At 43.9% G+C, this 18,436-nt stretch overlaps 2 protein-coding genes across 6 annotated transcripts in view; one reads left to right on the top strand and one right to left on the bottom strand.

Moving 5' to 3' along the window:
• The window catches only part of PBX3 (PBX homeobox 3), a 114,842-nt gene extending 100,417 nt beyond the window's left edge, over positions 1-14,425 (bottom strand). For 2 of the 3 annotated variants that reach the window (XM_067309385.1, XM_067309387.1), the window contains exons 1-2: positions 13,040-14,211; positions 11,978-12,051 (exon numbers count right to left, since the gene is read on the bottom strand). In XM_067309385.1, coding sequence (XP_067165486.1) covers positions 11,978-12,051; positions 13,040-13,236 — 271 coding nt within the window. In that variant the 5' untranslated portion in view covers positions 13,237-14,211. Of the gene's footprint in view, positions 1-11,977; positions 12,052-13,039; positions 14,212-14,353 lie in introns of those variants that run through there. The other variant, XM_067309386.1, reaches the window with a different exon arrangement.
• Positions 14,426-17,376: 2,951 nt separating this feature from the next.
• MAPKAP1 (MAPK associated protein 1) overlaps positions 17,377-18,436 on the top strand; it is a 115,037-nt gene continuing 113,977 nt past the window's right edge. For all 3 annotated transcript variants that reach the window (XR_010886135.1, XM_067308996.1, XM_067308999.1), the window contains exon 1: positions 17,377-17,477. The gene's annotated coding sequence lies outside the window, so the exon portion shown is untranslated. The remainder of the gene's footprint in view (positions 17,478-18,436) is intronic.

An 18,436-nucleotide genomic window follows, 5' to 3' on the forward strand; every position in this document is an offset into this window, starting at 1 on the left:
AGGTGGAGCAAAACACAGGAGTTGGGCACTTCGCATGCATGGGATTTAGAGAGTCTGAGAGTTAAATAGAGCAGATTTGTAAATGGCAGGATACTCTCAGCTCCGACGTGGTTCTTGCTCTGAGGCAACCGATGGAGCAGAGCTGCTCAGCGGCACTTGACAACAGCAGTGCTCCCACAATTGTAACCCTCAAATCCAATCAATCGTTGCTCTTTGCATTTCAAGCAGCTCCTGGCTGCCACTGCCTGAAGATAACTATTTTACCACCTCTGTCATGCCTAATTAACAAGTCAGATGTACAATTTAGAAATTTTGCAATTAACCTGCTAAAATATTGCTGGAGGATGCTAATTGTTATGCCAGTTGCCATAAAAGCTCATTTGCATAACTTATGTGTGAAAAACAATTATGAGCGGCGTTCACAGACGCGGTCCACAAACTGCTCCTAGCTACGGATGAGAGGGCCACAAAAACACTTAATTCATTGCCCACAAAATTATGTTCCCCCTTTTCTTAAACAGCATCTGTTTTGTGAAGCTATATTCATAGAAAATCCCCAAATCAACAATTAGAAGCATATGTAAATGCGCGATTACAGTTCTTTTTCTTTCATTGACAACTTCCCCTCTGTGGGCGCGCGAGGAGTGGGAGGCGGCGGGGAGCGCCGCGCGCGGCGTGCCGTTCCCGTTCCCGTTCCCGTTCCCGCGCCGCGCGGCGTGCCGGATCCCGCGCCGCACGGCGTGCCGTTCCCGCGCCTGGCAGTGCCCGCGCGCGGCCCGCGGCAGCCATTCGCCTCCGCTATCTCCTCCTCGCAGGAGCATCACTGGGGGCCACTTTAACAACAAAGCAGCTAAAGTCAATTGTTTCTTCAGTGAATAGGCTTCTGTTCTTCAGCATATATTTACTGAGGCATTTAGGGCAGATTTTTACCATTAAATTGGAGTCTGTAGAACATGGTTGTTGTACAAATATTTACATTAGTGCTGACCACAGCCTTATTGCTGCGCTTGGAGAGAACAATATTCCTAGCCCTGTCACCCCGTTTTGGAGGCCTGATTTTAGTTGTCAACTACAAGGAAGGCATAACTACTCTTACTGTTTCCACATGCCTAGTAACAAGCTTCTTTTATAGGATATTAGTGGCTGATGCACATTATTTTCATTAGGCCCAACCACGCTACATTTTTAGAGCAGAAAACAAACACTCTTTTTTTTTCAGGGGAAAGAGGATACGGACTGTACATTGTTTGGGGTTTCTTTTCAAGCAGGCAGTTTGCTCAGCAAGTGTTCATAGGCCAGTAAATATTACTAAACTAAAAGCTGTAATGTAAAAACCCTACAAAATGCAGCACAGTTCACATCAGTGACATCACACCATCCCACTGCAAGACAATGCTGCCTGCTCCTTCCCAAAATATTAGAGATTTAAAAGTTACATAACAATCCTGGTGATTAAACAGCAGCTGTTATGATAATCAGTCAGTAAAAGAAAATTGATTTGTTTAGTGCTAGCAACTACAATATTATTAGACTCTCAGTATATTGAAAGGAAGAAATATTTCCTTTATTGAACACAAAATGCCATAAATTTAGGTAAACCGAAATTAGTTCATGTAATACACTGACATCCAAGAATTTATGTATATAGAGTCTATCATTTAATTTTCAGACATTCAATTTCTATACTTGGTCACAGTCAAAAGGTCAAGAACCAACAAGTCAATAAGTTCCCAAGCTTCATATCGATATCACGTCACTGCCCTAACAAGTGGAGAAGAAGTAAGAAATAATTCACAAAAAAATCCTCAGCTGCTTACGGAGGGCGAAATTCTCCCCAGCAGTCCCACGTGAGACCTGTGCACTAAGCGAGCCTACCACAGCGCTAAATACTAAATATTTCTGCGGCTACCTGGCCTTGGGGCGGCTCTCGCCGTAGTGGCCCCACGCTGGCACCGGTGACCTGGGCAGAGCTGCCGCTGGCACCGGAGACAGGTTTCACCTGCAGGGCCCCATCCTGCAGGGCGCAGGCACCCGGCTCGGGAAGGACTGCAGCACTCTGCAGCTGAAGATTTCTGCTTTGCCTTTCTTCTTTTTTTTTTTTCTTAACCCAATGCAACAAAGGAAAGAAATATGAGGTAGAAAAACTGATAGTTCCCACTCTATTTGAATAACAAGTGAAAACCTAAAAATACCTCCACTGCATGTTATTACCAACTGTATCACCGGGTTTTATAGTGACAGGACTGTGCTATAATTTCTGAGAAAACCTCAGCATAAAGCTCCATAAACCCAACCACTCCTGTAATGTATCACCTTATCTAGTGCACAATCATTTCCACAACTTTTCATGTTAGTATAATTTGTTCAAAAATGGTAATAAATATATCCTTGAAGTCAAATAAGAATCATTGCACAATCTACTGTAACTTGTTCTTACTAGTGACAGTTAATCTTGCACCAGGATCTCACATAAAATAAAATAAGCAAACATTTTGGTGTTGTGCAATTACAACTGTTCACTAAAAGCACACTTCCTTCTCTAATCAACAAATACATGAAAGCCATGCTTTAAATACCCTTTCAACTGTGTAATCATATCTGTGAACAGTTACCACCAAAGGAAAACAGTGATCCTCTTCTACGTGGTAAGCAAATGATCCTCTTTTTGTACTAAGCAAAATAAGTACAAAATCAGAAAAGCCCGATATCCTTTTGCTACAGGTCTAATCATGAATTAAAAATGCCAAACATTCCCAATTGAAGCAAAGAAAAGTAGAATGTCTACGGAAAGGCTAATCTATTCCATCTGCAGGAGGTAAGACCTCTGTTAGGCTCACAGTAACTCGAACAAAGTGGACGCTGAAAATAGTTCTAATAGCAATTTTAATTATACCGATACTCAATAAAATGATTCAGTTTCAACACATAACACCAATATAACACAATCTTCACACAAGTTTCTGATCGGTAATATTCCCATTTTACAGGTAGGACAAGTGAGACAAAGGAGGTAAAATGCCAGTGCTAGTGCATTAACTTCAGCGAGATGGCAGCGAAGGCCTGGGGCTGTTCCTACTGAAATCACTACATCTTTCCTCGCTTACTTAGTGGGAGAAAGTTTTCTTCTCAAGGCAACAGCAGCATGAGGATTCAAAGTCCAAAATTCCAGGGTTTCATCCCCATATACCCTCTACGCTAAAAATAATGCCTTTTGGGAGTGTGTTAGTACCGATAAAGGTAAGATTGCTCAGAAAGCATTTTCATTATTTAGTTCTTTTGTTCAAGAACTTGAAACCCAGAATAAGCAACTGGAGACAAGTGATGCTTTCTTTGCTTTTTGTGAGGAAAAGCTGATTTTGCGGTTTCAGGGGCAATTTTGTTCTTCTTAATATCACAATGGTTCACTATGATAACCAAAGCAACTAATCAGATTCTTTGGACCAACTGGTTCAGGAGCTCTTCGGAGCGAGAAGCAACAAGGTACATCATGCTTTAAATGAAAAATGCAGAGAGGGTTCTTTGTTGATGGAGAGAAGGGTGTGTCGACAGAGGAAGCTCGTAACTCCCACTGATACTGATGGCAGCGAAGGCTGGGCAGAGACCCACAGCGTGCACACATGCCGGTCGCACTGCATTGACAAGAAAACCCCCATGGCTTTGAAGAAGTCTCTGTGGTTTGTGTCTTATGTGGTTCATGTTAAAAATTTCCCAACAGTGATAGACTTCAGCTGCCAGGATCAGGGAGACCACGAGCATCTAGTACGAACAGCCCCCGCACAGAGCTCTGGGGCATTTTTTTATCCTTTTTCCTTTCTTTTAAATAACTATTGGGGCTCGTAACAAGCACTGTCACTCCAGCACTACTCCCCTGATTGACTTTGCGACAACGATGTGTGGAGGAGATGGGCACACAAGCATACAACCCTCTGCAAGCACTCAGGCAAGGAGCACTAGAGAGGCTTTGTTTCTTTTGCTTTGCTTTTATTTCTTGATAAGTTGTTGTTGCATTTCCAGAATTACTTCTCTGATATTTTTCAATCTTTTTATAAAAGGAAAACTAACCACAAAATGTAGTACAGCAACACCAAGGCTGAATTAAAACCACAAAACCCAGGGAATTTTGAACTAAATCAGAAAACCTTGCCTATGAGTCATCCTAGAGCATCCTAATACTGCAGAGGTCTCAGCACAGTGATCTTACGTATCATATATGCTCTAATAAATAGGTTCAATGAGTTGAGTTAAGGGCAGAGTTTAACTATTAACTCTGAATTTCCTTGCTCTTATGGCTGTAAGTCAATCCCTTAATGTTACTTTAACACAGTTTCTGGCAATTGAATAAAATCTATGGTCAATATTACAACCCCTTCCTTCCTAAATGAAGGAAAATATACGTGTGATTTACATAAGAAATCATGGGAAATCCTGTGGCTGAGTGGGAATGATAAATGTTCAAGGCCTGATCGCCCAAGAATCCAAGCCGACCATTTGACTTCAGCTGTTCAGGCCCTCATTATACAAATCTCAAAAACAGTAAAACTGGCAAAAATACCACCGCGCAGGTATAGTTTTCAGCACAGTAACAGTTAGCACTCAAAGAGGTTATAATACAAAGCTGTAAGATATATCTAAAATAATACCACAAAAATCAGATGACACAAAGAATTCTAATACTTTCCTTTTGTTAAGGTACAGTAACTGAGAATACAATGAAATTCTTCATGTTCAGTATCTCCCATTAGATCAATTAATATTCAGAGAAAGCCTTTAACATGAAGTTTAAATAATCATAGAAGGAGAAAAAGAACCACCAATGTTCTAGAAGCTTCTCTAGACCTTTCAATCAATTTTATTTATATGCAAAACCAAGAGAAACTCAGAAAAAACAAAGCTCCTCCTGATGCTAAAGCTCTCAATTTACTGACAGGCAAATGGCTTCATGCTGCCACTTAATCTCATTTCTTGCATAATGCCCTCTAATTAGCATATCAAAGTGAATTAATACTTCTAGGGCATTAGCAATGGGAAAATCTGCTCCAGGCTTCACAATAGCAGTTAAGCAAGAGCCAAGAAATCCTCAAAAACACCACAAACCACTTTGCATTGCAAAACTGTTCAATTTATTTATCCTCTCTCTCTAAACACTTTTACCGCACACTGTTTTACTACTGTTCACCAAACAAAATGATAATTGCCAAAGTTACCAGCATCTGTAATGCCTGTTTAGAATCTTAATTTAGATTGTATACTTGAAGATCTCTAGATGCTTTCATCAACTCTATCAAATATAAAAGGATATACTGAAAAACTATTATTCTTTAAAAAAATGCAACTGGGACAATATTATTAAATTCCATTTTCCACTTACAATAAATAATTAAAAATCAAATAATATATTAAACAGCCACCTGCTGGACAATGCAGAATAAGAGATTAGCTTTAAATGTTGATGCATGACTTAAGTATAGCCAAAGGTTTTGACCTGTAAACATGCGATACAAAACCGCCCCCCTTTCCAAGTGATTGATCTGTAGGACGCGTGATATTCAGTGATTCATATATTGTTACAAGTTCATATGACTGCGCAATATGCATTGAACTGATCTTTAATAAAAGAATTTAAAGTAAGATACTTAAAATAGTATAAAATGAAAATAAATGCATGATTTTTACTACATGATTTACGCAAAACATGCTATTTTTATCAAATTCCTGAAGCAATAAATGTTATAGCTGTTACACTTAGACATCAGACCATTTTTCCTTTAAAAAATATTTTCAGTCTATTTCAATCACCAATCACTTTGTTTGCAAAATACAAACTATAATTTATAACAAGGACTAAAAAAATTGAAACTTTGTCATCTTAGTGCTGTCCATAAATCTTTAAAAAACAGAAAAAGAAAATTAGGAAAAACCACTAGCATTCCCAACGTAAACCCAAGAAGGGAGTTGGAACACTAACGGAAGGCTAATAACAAAGAGTTGAAGAAAATGTCGGGGTCAGCGGGGTTTTCTACATTTCTGTATGCAACATGAAGGCAAAAATAAAATATGGGGATAACAAATTAAATTATTATAGGTATTTATCTAGTACTTTGAACCTTTCTAAAGAATGTGCATTCTTGAAAAATATATAGCATTCAAGTATCAGGCTTCATTTCCTTTCATATTTAATTCCCTGTTTACTTCCACTGTAAAGACAGCATTATGGAAGAGCTCTAATGTCCAGCTGAGAAGCACAATTCATCTGTTTGGCTGATGAACTACTCTAACTTTATAAAAGCATGAACTATAAGAGCTGACAGAAACTTTAATAATTTATATTAAATATTGATGTGAATTATTTACTCCATTCATACTTAAAGACATGAATTGCCTACCAGAGAAAAGCAAATGTGACAAAAGGTCAACATGATGGTGAAAAAAGGCAGGCTGTGTCAGGCATGTGTTATCTGAACCATGCTGATCACCTTGATAAGCGAATAGCATTAAACATGACTGCTGAGAAAACAAACAAAGCATTCTTCTCAGGGTGTCAATTCAGGGAATACAAACAGCTACATCTAATTCTACCAATGATACAAGGAAAGGAAAACTCCACTCGGGTCTCCTCGGATTTTGACTTATTAGTACACAAATTTATTATCCATTCTTATTATTCATAAAAATATTCATCAAACCATCACATGTATGATATTCAAGGAATTGTAAAATGGTCTAAAAATTCTAAAAAAATTCAGGATAGATACAAACTGGACTATCTCGCTTTACTATATAATTATTAATATAACCTTCTTATGTATTTAAACATTGTATTACATTTGAAACAATTTAATATGTGTAATTCTGCTTATATTTGTCTACAGTAGACTGCAAATATCATTATATTAATGTTTCACACAAATCAATATTTAAATTGAAAAAAGACAGCATAATATCCATATCATACAACTTTCTATCTTTCATTGCATGCTGTAGAAAGAAATAGAGCTTGATAAATGTGTTAAATCCTGTAAAAAAGGACCCTCTTGCATTCATTACCTGCTACTATGATAATTTATTTTGAATGCAAAAATTCCTTAACTTACAATAAGCATCCTAAAATACACCACTCACTAACCCATATCATTTAATATTTTCAAATAAGCAAGCTTGTGTCAAATTAAAAAATAAAATGAAGCACATGAAAAATAGCTGTAAAATAAAATAATTCCCTGCTCCTACTTAAATTAGTATTGACAAGTAGGGTCCAAATTTATTCTTTATGGAGGGAAAAAAATGATCTGGAAACACAGATCCTTATAATCAAGTTGAAGATTGTTATTTAAATATAGCAAGCAGCACTAACAATGGTATGGTCTAAAGGTAGAGTGTAGTTACAGGTTCTCTAAGACAAAGTATCATGAATTTTTCTAGTGAAAATAATCACCAAAGCCGCCTGTTTTCTTAACCAAAGAAGGATCCTGTTAGAATCCACCGAGAAAATAGATTTTTGATTATGATTGTGTTTGAAACAGATGACAAAATGACAATCAGATACTTTATTCAGATTATTTTTTTACTGGTAGGACATTTATGAAGAAAAGCAATGCCATTACCATAAGGAGACTGTAAATGAGCTAATGTTCTACTGCACGTCATCATTTGGAATACATTTACTGGCAATTAAAAAAAAAAGCATTCAAAAGTATAACCAATGATTCAATGAAAAATTTTGCATACTGAAGCGTAAGAAAGGTAGCAAAAGCCAAACAATTTAAACTGAAGAAAAGACGTACGCACGTATTACACAATGCTGACTTCCTTATATAGTCAAGGTAAATCCAAAATATGTACTTAGCAGCTTGATAAAAACACCATGACTGCACATAAATATTTTAAATAGCTAAATTGAAGAACAATATCATCGCAACTGATATTAAGAAAATAGCTTACATACATACATATACATATATATGTATACCATCAGTGCCATTTCATTGTTCCACGTGAATCTTTTAATACTCAGTTAGGATAGCTAGTATTGCATATTATTATATATTATTGCAAGTTGTTGGCACTAAATAATAGTTTACAAACCCTGAAAAGTTGAAATTTATATATGTAAGGAAACAATCCTCTGATTCAATTTTTAAATAACCACAGTGAAAAGGGGGGGGGGAGGGTAATATTTTCAAATTCTTACAGCAGAAAATGTCAAAAATAAGTCCTTCTAAAGCTGGTTACCTAACAGGCAGTTTAAGGATTTTGCGGCATATTGACAAGGGGCGTTTCTAAAAGTGTTGGGCCATTTCCATCAATAAGGAGCTTTGCAGCAAGTAAGGGCACACACGATACAGCCCTTTAATCATTGGAATGGCATTGCATGGGTAGTTACAGTTGTAGCAATAAAAATAAAGGTTTTAGCTTACATGGGGAACAGCAAGAAATTAACCTCATGGTTAACTTCACTATTCGCCTGGTTTTCGTATCTAATTTTTTTCATTCTTTAAAACAAAACTCTGCATGAGGGCAGAACATTTTTAATGAACATTTTCTTCCTCTCTCTTTAGACATAAAAAATAGTTCAACCAGCCCAACCAGCCAAGCAGGCCTTTCTCTTCCCCTGCGGACACCTCCTGCAGTCGAGAAGTTCATTAAGTTTTATGATCTTCCCAAGTCAGTCCTGCTTATAAGCCTCACAAAGGCCACAAATCTGGCAAACCATCATGTATGCCATTAGGCTTTACTAGTAAATGAATGCTATTTAGGGTTTGTGGTGACAGTAAATTAGGGTTTGGTTGGCAGCTATCACTGTATCTGTTGGATTTTTTAAATAAATAAATAAATGTATGTATATACACACACATTTTTATAAATGTGTGTATATAGCTATATAACTGATTTTTAAAGACAAAAACCAAATCATCTATCGGCACAATCCAGGACTCAATAATATGTCATTCCACTGGGAAATAATTGCAATTCCCTAACCATTTTAAGACTGTAAGAATTAATATATTTTCATTTCTATCTCCCTGAGAATAACCAGTACCTCAGGTATAGGAATGTATTAATGCAAAGTTAATCAAATTACAAATCTGAAGGATTTTTTAGTCAGTAAATAACAAATATTTGGAAAAAACAAGGGCACAAATCGTTTTTTGATTCCTACTGGTAGGCACGAAAGAAGACAGATTGTTACACAGGTATGCAACAGATGTGACTGCGCATTAAGAATGTAACTTTAAGACTTCCAAGTGACACCTCAGAGAACAGATAAAATATAACAAAATAGAGTCAATAGACTGTCACTTGCTTATCTCCGTATTTTTTATAATAGGGGCTTCAGTAAAACTTGGGTATCATTTTTTCTTTGAACTAATTAAAGAAATAAGTGGCAGTTAGTTGTCTTTATGAAAACCATGCTACCTTGTGGTTGCCTCTAAGAATGCAGATACCACTCTATTAATATTTGTAAAGCTCCTACATGTATTATGCAGCACTTCTGAAAACTGAAATAAATGTCAAGCTAAATTCAGTAAACTCAGTGATTTGCTTTGTACATGGTAAATACCTCAGAGAAAAAAAAACTTCAGTTCCTAACCCTAAGTAAGACAGAAAGAAAAGCTTCTACAAAATGCCATGAGTCCATTAACCCTTGAGGGAAAGTGGCAGGGCTGCTTTACCTAAACTGGGGATTCCATTATGTTTTCTCTTACTATCAGTCTCACAAAGTCCTCACTGACTGTACTGAAAACTACTAAAATATAAAAAAATACATAATTCAATATAAAAATGACTTAAATATTGCATTACTTATTTCAGAACAGACATGACTGCAATTACACTTTACGTACAGGCTACAGTCTCCCTTCTCACCTCTCTTCCTTCTCATAGAAGGCAGAGATAAAGCCATCATAGCGATTCCCACTGCCAACACCAAGGTAAACTTCGGTTCTGATTAAAAAGAATTAAATATCCGAGCATGACCCAGTTGCAGCCACCCTGAAGTATTTGGACCAAAAGACAATGACGACTAAAGGGGGGGCGGAGGAAGACCTCTGCTTTAATTGCATCTCAGACTGTTTACCCTTCCAGTTCAGAATTGTTTGAGCTGTTTCCTATGAGAACAGACCAGAGAAAATACGCTGGAATTTATTTTCACTTTTCCTTTGCTTTAGCACATTGACTAAAGTCTACACGGACATTTCACCTCGACCGGGAGACCCCGCGCGACTGTCCCCCTGTGGGAACAGTTTTGGGTGGGGGTGTGGATTCGTCGTCCATCAATCACTCGGTGCATTAATCCCATCCCTCCCGTGCTGCTGGGGCTGGCAGGATCTCGCCTTTGGGCAGACGGACGCCTGCACTCTTTGTTGGTTCCGAGCTATTTTACAAAAGAGATAACTTGCAAACTTGGCTTCGCTACTTGGAGCACAAAGGCAGGATCTCAACTTACAAGTTATCACCGAAACACCCCAAAACATTTCAGATCACAAAATCTCTTGTCAGCTTCCCTCTTGCTTCTGAAATAGCAGCGGCCTCACCAAACACCCTCTGCCAGTAATCCTTGTTTCTGAAAAGACTTGTTTTTTTCTTCTCAACTCACCTCTGACATGTGGTTGACTATACTTTCCTTTCAAAACAGCGAGGCTAAGCCCTGTGCAAATAAAGTGATCGCAGGACCTACGCCTGCCTTCTTAATTGAAATCTGCCTGCTGCAAAATGTCTGAACATCAAGGGCAGGTTGCTTGGTTAGCTCTGGAGCAGGACGGGCAAAAAGTTTAGAGAAAGACAGAAAACAGATACAGGCCAAACAGACAGAAAGGGATTGCAAACGGATCCAGGCAAAATGTACGTAGATGTGGAAGGAGGGCAGAAGGGGGGATCATTCCCCTTATCCCTAGTAATAAAATGCAATATAAAGCAGAATCAATCTTAATATTCACAACACAGTCAATACCCTAGTGCTTAGCTGTCAGCAGAAACTAAAGCGGATCCCCAGTAGCAAAAAAAACCCTTGGACATAAAGCAATGTAATTTACTGAGAACTGTGCACTTTTAGGCTTCTCAGTTAAGATTTGCAGTAATTTCATGTTTGTTTTCTTCTATAACCGTATTTTTTTCGGTTTGCAATTAAGAGGACTGTGATTTAATTTCAGATATAACTAAAAAGCAAGCCTATGCATGTATTTATTTTTAAAGCTAGATTGTAACAAACGTTCTTATTCTCATAATACAACATAGAACACTTTTCAAAATTCTCTTTAAAAGAGACAAGATTTCTAAATTCTGTGGTGTCAAAAACCAGCAAAAATCCGCTAAATTGCCTCTAAGGAAAGCACGGAATTTATTAGCGTCTCATTAATGCACCATAAAAAATATGTATTTTAGCACTTTTGAGGTGAAAAATTTTGGTAGAGCAAACACGATCGCCCGGGAAGACCTCAAGCGCTGCCGCCCCCTGAACCTCCGAATTTGGGGTCAGAGGCGCCGCCAGTTTCGCGCAGTCTGGCCGCTCTTCGGGCAGCGCGCCTCGCGGAGCCCCGCGCTCTGCCCCGGCGGCGTTTTCGTTTCGCCTCCGCCCGACCCGCGAGGCTGAGCCCTCCGCACGCCTCGAGCTTCCCGGGTGCCCGCGGCGCGGCGCGGTGCGTGCGCGGAGGGCAGCGCGGGGAGGCCCCGCCGCCGCGGCGCGTCTCGCAGGTAAGGAGCTGCCCGCCGCTCCGCGCCGCGCCGCGCCGCTCGGCCGCGGTGTGCGCGGAAGCCGCGGCGCGGGGGCGGCCCTGCGCCGCCGCCGCCTCCTCCGGCCCGGCCGCCGGGGCGCCCCCGCGCAGGCCCGCGGCCACCGGCGCGGCGCGGGGCGGGGGGCGGCGCGGGTGCGCTGCCCTGCGGCGGCGAGCGCGGGCCCGGCGCGGAAGGAGGGATCAAAGATGGCTGCGGCGCTGAGGCGGCCGCGCTGAGGCTGAGGCGGCGGCGCGGCGCCGGCTCTTACCTGTTTTCTCCTTGATTTCGCAGAGGACACTGAACAGGGCGGGCTTCATCCTGTGGCAGTTCAGTGCGTGCTTCCTGAAAGAGAGCGAAAAACACAGGCGTTAGCGGCGGGCGTCTCGTAACATGGCGCCGTCGCGCGCGGGAAGGAGCCGGTGCCCCGCGCGGCGGCTAACGGCTAACGGCTGAGGGCGAGCGGCGCGGACCCCTCGGCCCAGCCCTGGGCCGGGGGCCACGGATTTGCCCGGGGGCTGCCGGGCGGCGCCGTCCGAGCGCGCTGCAGGCGGCCGGCGGCGGCTGCGGCCGGGGCGCGGGGGCCGCGGCGGGGCTCCGCGGCGCCCGCTGCCATCCGTCACCCGGGCGGGCCGTGACAGCCCGCCGCGCCGGCCGGGGCCGCGGCCGCCTCTCGAGGTCTCTTCCACCCGCTCATTTCACATCGCATTAGCTCTGTGCAAATGCCGGGCGATGCCCGGGGTATATAAATCACCGCCTGCCTCGAGTACTTTCCATTCCGCGATATTATAACTGATTTATTAAGGAGAGGGGGAACTTCCAGAGTTAACATTCTTTGTTTTGTATTTACTGTGATTTAAAACATTGAGGGTTTTCCCCCTGCAGCAATATCTTGTCAGCTTTGTAATTCATCTACCACCACTTCGGGGGCAGGGAGAAGGAAAGAAAGAAAGTTACACTTCCTAACAAGAAATCAAAGCCTCCCGAAGAACAGACAAATACTGCTGGATGGTGATTTTTAAATGAGTGTCAACCAGATAGTGTCTAAAGACATGGAAATGAGAATGGGAATATATCAGCAACAGCCTTCCACGCACTAGTGCAATAAAATGGAACAGAAAAATGGTATAAGCATCGCCTATTTATATATTTATTTTACAAAAAAAAATCATTAAATAGCAACTTTGATTCTGCCTTTGCTGCTTGCAATTTCTCCTACAGCATTAAGAAGTTGCTCTAATCGTGAGACTCCAGGTCTCTGCAGAGGAGCAGGAAGGAGAGAAACAAAAACCACACACACAAAAAAGACAAGGTTTAATTAGACGAAACCAACTTTGCTTGTGCCTCATCCAGGCTTTGGTCAGTGATGGTCATGATCTGATGGAGGATGTCCCCGATGTCCTGCTTTCTGCCGTCGCCGTCTGCCCCTTCGTGTCCGTGGGGAGGAGGCAGAGCCATGCCCCCCTGCACCGAGTGGCCAGCCAGGTTCACGCCGGCCAGAGTCTGCAACATCCTGGACTGATCATCCATACCTCCTACCGCAGCCCGATCAATGCACTTTCAGACAGCAGCCGGAGAAACGGCAAAGCGGGGGAGAGCAGGAGCTTCGCCGTCGGAGGAAGGAGGTTTATGCTTCGAAAAGAAAATGCGAATAAATCTCTGGCTCTTGTAGTCAATTCAGTTCCTGACTGGGTATTTTGTTCTTGCACACACACACACAAGAAAAAAAAGAAAACCAAAACAACAACAAAAAAATCAGTATTTGTGTGACCGGATCTCAGTTGTTTATTCCACTCTCTTCTCCTTTCCAGTGCAGTAAATCACTCTCTTCTTTAGTTACAATCTTCTTTCATCATCATAATATTTGTGGCTTGGATAAATGAGTTGATAGGGTTTCTTTGCAGTTTTCTTTCCCTGGTACAATCTTCCTCCAAAGCTTTTTTTTTTTCCTTTTTTTATTTTTATTGTTGCTTTTTATGTCTTTCCCCACTTGTCCAAAAATCTTCTTTGCAAAAAGACAAAATTAAAAAAAATAGAAAATCAAAAAACTTGCTTTCAAATCCTTAAGAAGTTAGGAGGGTGGCAAACAGCAAAAACCACAACAAACCAAGCGAACACCCCCACCCCCAAATTGCAACATAAAAAAAGCCAAGAAAACACAATCACAGAGGGAAAAAAAAAATTAATTGCCCTCCCCCCCCAAAAAATAACAAATGATCCCAAGTCTGTGCAACGGGGGTAAAATAGCAGCAATCAAAAGTTTGAACTTGTGCAAAGAAAAGAGCGGAAATAAAGGGGAAAGAACTGTAAAAAAATTAATTACACACTCTCTGCAAAGCAATGTGCAAAAATATCAGCCAGCTGGAATTTATGAGCCCAGCAGCCCAGTGACTGTGTGTGTTTTATGTTGTTTGATGGCCGCTTTGGTGAGGGATTGACAGTCTGCCAATGCCACTCACTCACCCTGCAGACGTGTCACCCTGTGAAGGAGGCGAGCGGCAGCGCGCGAGAAGGACGCGGGCGCCCGCGCCGCCCCGCCCCCGCCCGCCCCCACCCCGCCCCGCCTCGCCGCCGCCCGCCGCCGCCCCGCCCGCCCGCCGCGCCGCGCCGCCCCGCCGCGCCGTCGGCCCCGCCGCGCCTCGCTCGCCTCATAGGCCCGGCTCCGCGGGTCGCCCTCCCGCCGCGGCCCGGCGCCGGGGGCGATCGGCGGGGAGGCCTCGGCCGAGAGCGGCGGCGGCGCCGGCCAATGGCCGCGCGCGGGGGCGGGGCGCGGGGGCGGCGCTGGCCAGTCAGAGCCGGCGGGGCGGCGCCCCGCCCGCCTGCCCGCCGGCGCCCCGCCCCCCGCCTCGGAAACTTCCGATTGGGCTGTTCGAACGGTCACGTGGCCGGGGCGAGCGCCGCTCCCGCGCCGCCCCTTCCGTTGCCATGGTAACGCCCGGCTGCCGAGGCTGCGGCCTCGCTGCTTGCCGGCGCCGCCTTCGCGCTGCCGGGCCTGGGGCGGGCGGGCGGCCCGGGAGCCCCGTCCCGCTCAGCCCGGGGGTGGCCGCCCGGCCCGGGAGCCCCGTCCCGCTCAGCCCGGGGGCGGCCGCCCGGCCCGGGAGATCCGTCCCGCTCAGCCCGGGGGCGGCCGCCGACCGGGTGCCGGCGGGGGTCTCGCCGAGCGGCCGCGCTGGGGCGCGGTCCCGGGTCCGGGGCGCGGGGGCCGCGCTGGCAGCGGGTGGTCCGTCCCTGGCCGTGCCCTCCGCGCGTTCCTCCCTGAAGAGCCGCGTCACGGGGCGAGAGGCTCTTTAAAGAGGATTTTAAGGCTTAGAAAGCCGCGCTTTAAAGGATGACCCTTCTGAAGCCAGGCTTTTGTTTTAAATCTTGTCTTTCGGCATATAGGCACAAACTGTTTAAAATGTGAGGGGGTCAGGGAAAGGTTAAGATATTTACCATATGTTTTTAAAGTATATTTAGGACTTTATAAAAAGGGGTTACATTTAGATCATCGCCATCCAAAAAAAATGTTGTTCTTTCTAAGAATACCTGTCCTGTGCATATGCTTGTGGAAAGTTACTTGGATTCTGATCAGTTTTCACATTTTGAGTAAAGCGTAAAGAAACACTTGCTACAGAGACCTCTCAAGTAAGAGAAAATCTTTGGAAGTATGGTGTTAAAGAGCTATAGTAGCAATTAAAATGATATTTAATACTTTGTGTGCACTTTAACTGTGATGGACAGTTTCAGTTGAAAGAAGTCATGTCCAAACTAAAATCTCATTCTTGTCTCTCTGACATTTCATGGATGTATGGCTGACAACTCAAACTCAGTGCGTCTAAAACAGAGCTCTTAATCTTTCTCCTTGGCCTCTGCTTGCCTCTTCTTTCAATCACGGTTGACATCACTGTCATCATACCTTCACTCGGGACCATAACTTGGGTGTCATCTTTTCCATCTGAAACTCTTTACCATGTCCCATGCAGATTATGCTTAGCTATTGTGGATTACTTCTGCTTAACATAACTATGCTTCTACTGTTCCTCCAAGCAATTAACATGTTTATTTAATTTCTCATTATCTTTCATCTTGATTACTGCAACATTCTCTGGTCTCAGCAAATGTGTTCTTAGTGTCATCCAGATTCATTAAGAATGCTGCTCCAAAGATCTTTTTTTATTATTATTTTGAATATTTCACAAAATAGATGAGCAATTCTAATGGCTAGTTGTCACTGAAATGAATGGGACAGTGTTCTCTTGCTCTTTCCCTTGTGCCAGCTGTGGTACCCATTTCACCCCATGATGATCCAATTCACCTCACTAAATCACCAGAAAGCTAGTCTTTTCTGGGTTATTTTTACTGCTACTGGTTTAGCAGGCTCAGTCAAGTAATTATAGCATGAGATGACTGCTAGGGAATGACTCTCTATGCTCAGCTTCGCCTCCTGGTTATGGCCTTACTCACGTTACCCGTTGCCTGTCGACAGTTTCAGCTCCTTGCCTTCAATTGGCTGGCGATGCCAGCTTTTATTATCTGTTCTTCACAGCGTCAAACAACTATCTTCACGCTGGCTCCTTTGGCGGCAGTCTCTGTATAATTCCACCCATTGTCCTCCTGTAGTTCCTTTTTAAAGCTTGCTTTTTTTTGATGCGTACAGCTGTTCAGAGACTGCTGGGTCATGTTTTGCTGATGAATTAACCAATATTGTCTCATTATTTCCACAGGAGGCAGACAGTATCAGCAAGTTCAAAAAGGGTTTACACAAATTCATGGCCAACAGGCCATGAACAGATACGGAAAGGAAAATGATTACAGAAAGTACCCATTAAGATCTCTAATTCTGGACGGTGTGGAAGTTGGATGTGAATGGACCACAGAGAGTGGCCAGGCTCATGTACTCACTCAAAATAGCATCTGCTGTAGTCATTGCTGGAGACGGAATATGATTAGATGGACCATTGGTCTAACCCAGTAGGGCATTTCTCATGTTTTTAAGTGCTAACTGCCAGTGTGGTTAATTACATTTTTTGCAAGAGTTGTTATCTTTGTTTAAATGCATCCTGTTTATGCTTCTATTTTCAGTGCTATATGGAAGGTTTGGTTTAAAACTATAAAATAGATAAAAATCCTGTGGTGTTGCAACAGGCCAAGCAAGGAAACTGTAGCGAATTTGGAAATAAAAGTGGAATAATCTCAATCACAAAAGCATCCTATCTCCTTTTCAGTGAAAGATACAGTTAGAAATTGTAAATACTACAGGCTTCTTCATTAAATAAATCAAATTAAATAATTAAAAATTAAATAAATCAAAAGCGTTTCATAAAACAATCTCTTTACTTGAATGGTTTTACTCATTTAAAAATACATTTTCTGTTACTAATTATACGTGTTTAAAGGTAGAATTTATAAGCGCGTCATTGCAAGGACGCGCGGATTAACGCTCGGTAGACACAGCGCACACGCAACGCGTTCCGGTAACCGCACGCCCCGGGAGCGGAGGGATCCGGCCCGGCCCGGGAGCGGAGCGAGGCGGAGCCGCCGGGGGGGGGGGAAAGGTCCGTCTGCGCATGCGCGCCGCGCCCGCCCCAGGCGCTTCCGGGGAGTCGCTTCCGGGTCGCCGTGTGCCCAGCGCTGCCGGGTCCCGCGGCGGCCCCTGGCCCGGAAGTGGCTGCGCGGCCGCCGGCGGGGGGAGGAGGAGGAGGAGGAGGAGGAGGAGGAGGCGCCCGGCGCGGCCCGGCCTGGCCCGGCCTGGCCCGGCGCGGCCCCACGGAGCGCTAGCGCCGGCGAGGCCTGTAAGTGCGGAGGGGTCCGGGGTCCTTGTCCCGCCGCGCAGAGCGGGGCGGCGGCCGGCCCGGCCCGGCCCGGCCCGGCGGGGCTGCGGGCCCGCTGCGGCCCCCCGGCTCTCCGGGTGTCCGGCCGGGGCAGCGGCGCTCCCTGCCGCCGCCCTGTCTTCAAGTAGAAGCCTGTGATAAAGTCGTAGGACGAAGCAAAATAGCGTGAGACAGCGGCGGTGTCGGGGTGTTCGGCCGTGGCGGGCTTTCCGGTGCGGGTGCTGCCTGCCTCTGCGAGAGCCTCGTGCCGCTGCCGCGCGGGGTGAGCGAAGCGAGGCGGCGTCTCTGGGGAGCGAGGTGCAGCCTGGCGGGCAGCACGCTGTGCTGGGGGTAAACAGAACAGATCGAGCGAGTGTCTAACAGTAACGGCTGTAGGAAGATGTGGGGTGTGCGGCTAAAATCTTGGGAGTTGGGAATGTTATAAAGCGGGTGTATAGGAAAGGACCTCCTGACTTCTTGTATTGGAATCAGAAACTACCTTTTATCAAAGGTTTGAGACCAATAGTTGCGTTATCTTTGGCCCTAATGCTGTCACTTCATTTAAATTACTGATTTTGCACTTCATAATCTTATCTCTTGGTCAGTTGACCTTCTTCAGTTTATTGCTCTGATTGTCTGGGTATTTGTAAGGTGAGTGCTTCTGGTATAATCACACTGCAATATTTTGTTGGATTGTGTTCTCGTTTTTTTCACCTACACGACAGGAGTAGTGATCTAAGCTAGCATTCTCATTGTAAGAATATCAACAATGACGTTATAAGTGTTTTTGAGGAGATACAACCGTAAGACTTGGGTTGAGTGTTAGTGACAGTTTAGTGATTGTCTAGATGAGAAATGGAAGAACCAAGCTTGGATTTCCTGAACATGTTGCTACTTGGTTTTAGGTTTTGGATGGTTGTCAAGTAGATATAAGGTTGGGA

Source organism: Apteryx mantelli, chromosome 21 (genome assembly GCF_036417845.1).
Source record: "Apteryx mantelli isolate bAptMan1 chromosome 21, bAptMan1.hap1, whole genome shotgun sequence".
NCBI lineage: Eukaryota > Metazoa > Chordata > Aves > Apterygiformes > Apterygidae > Apteryx > Apteryx mantelli.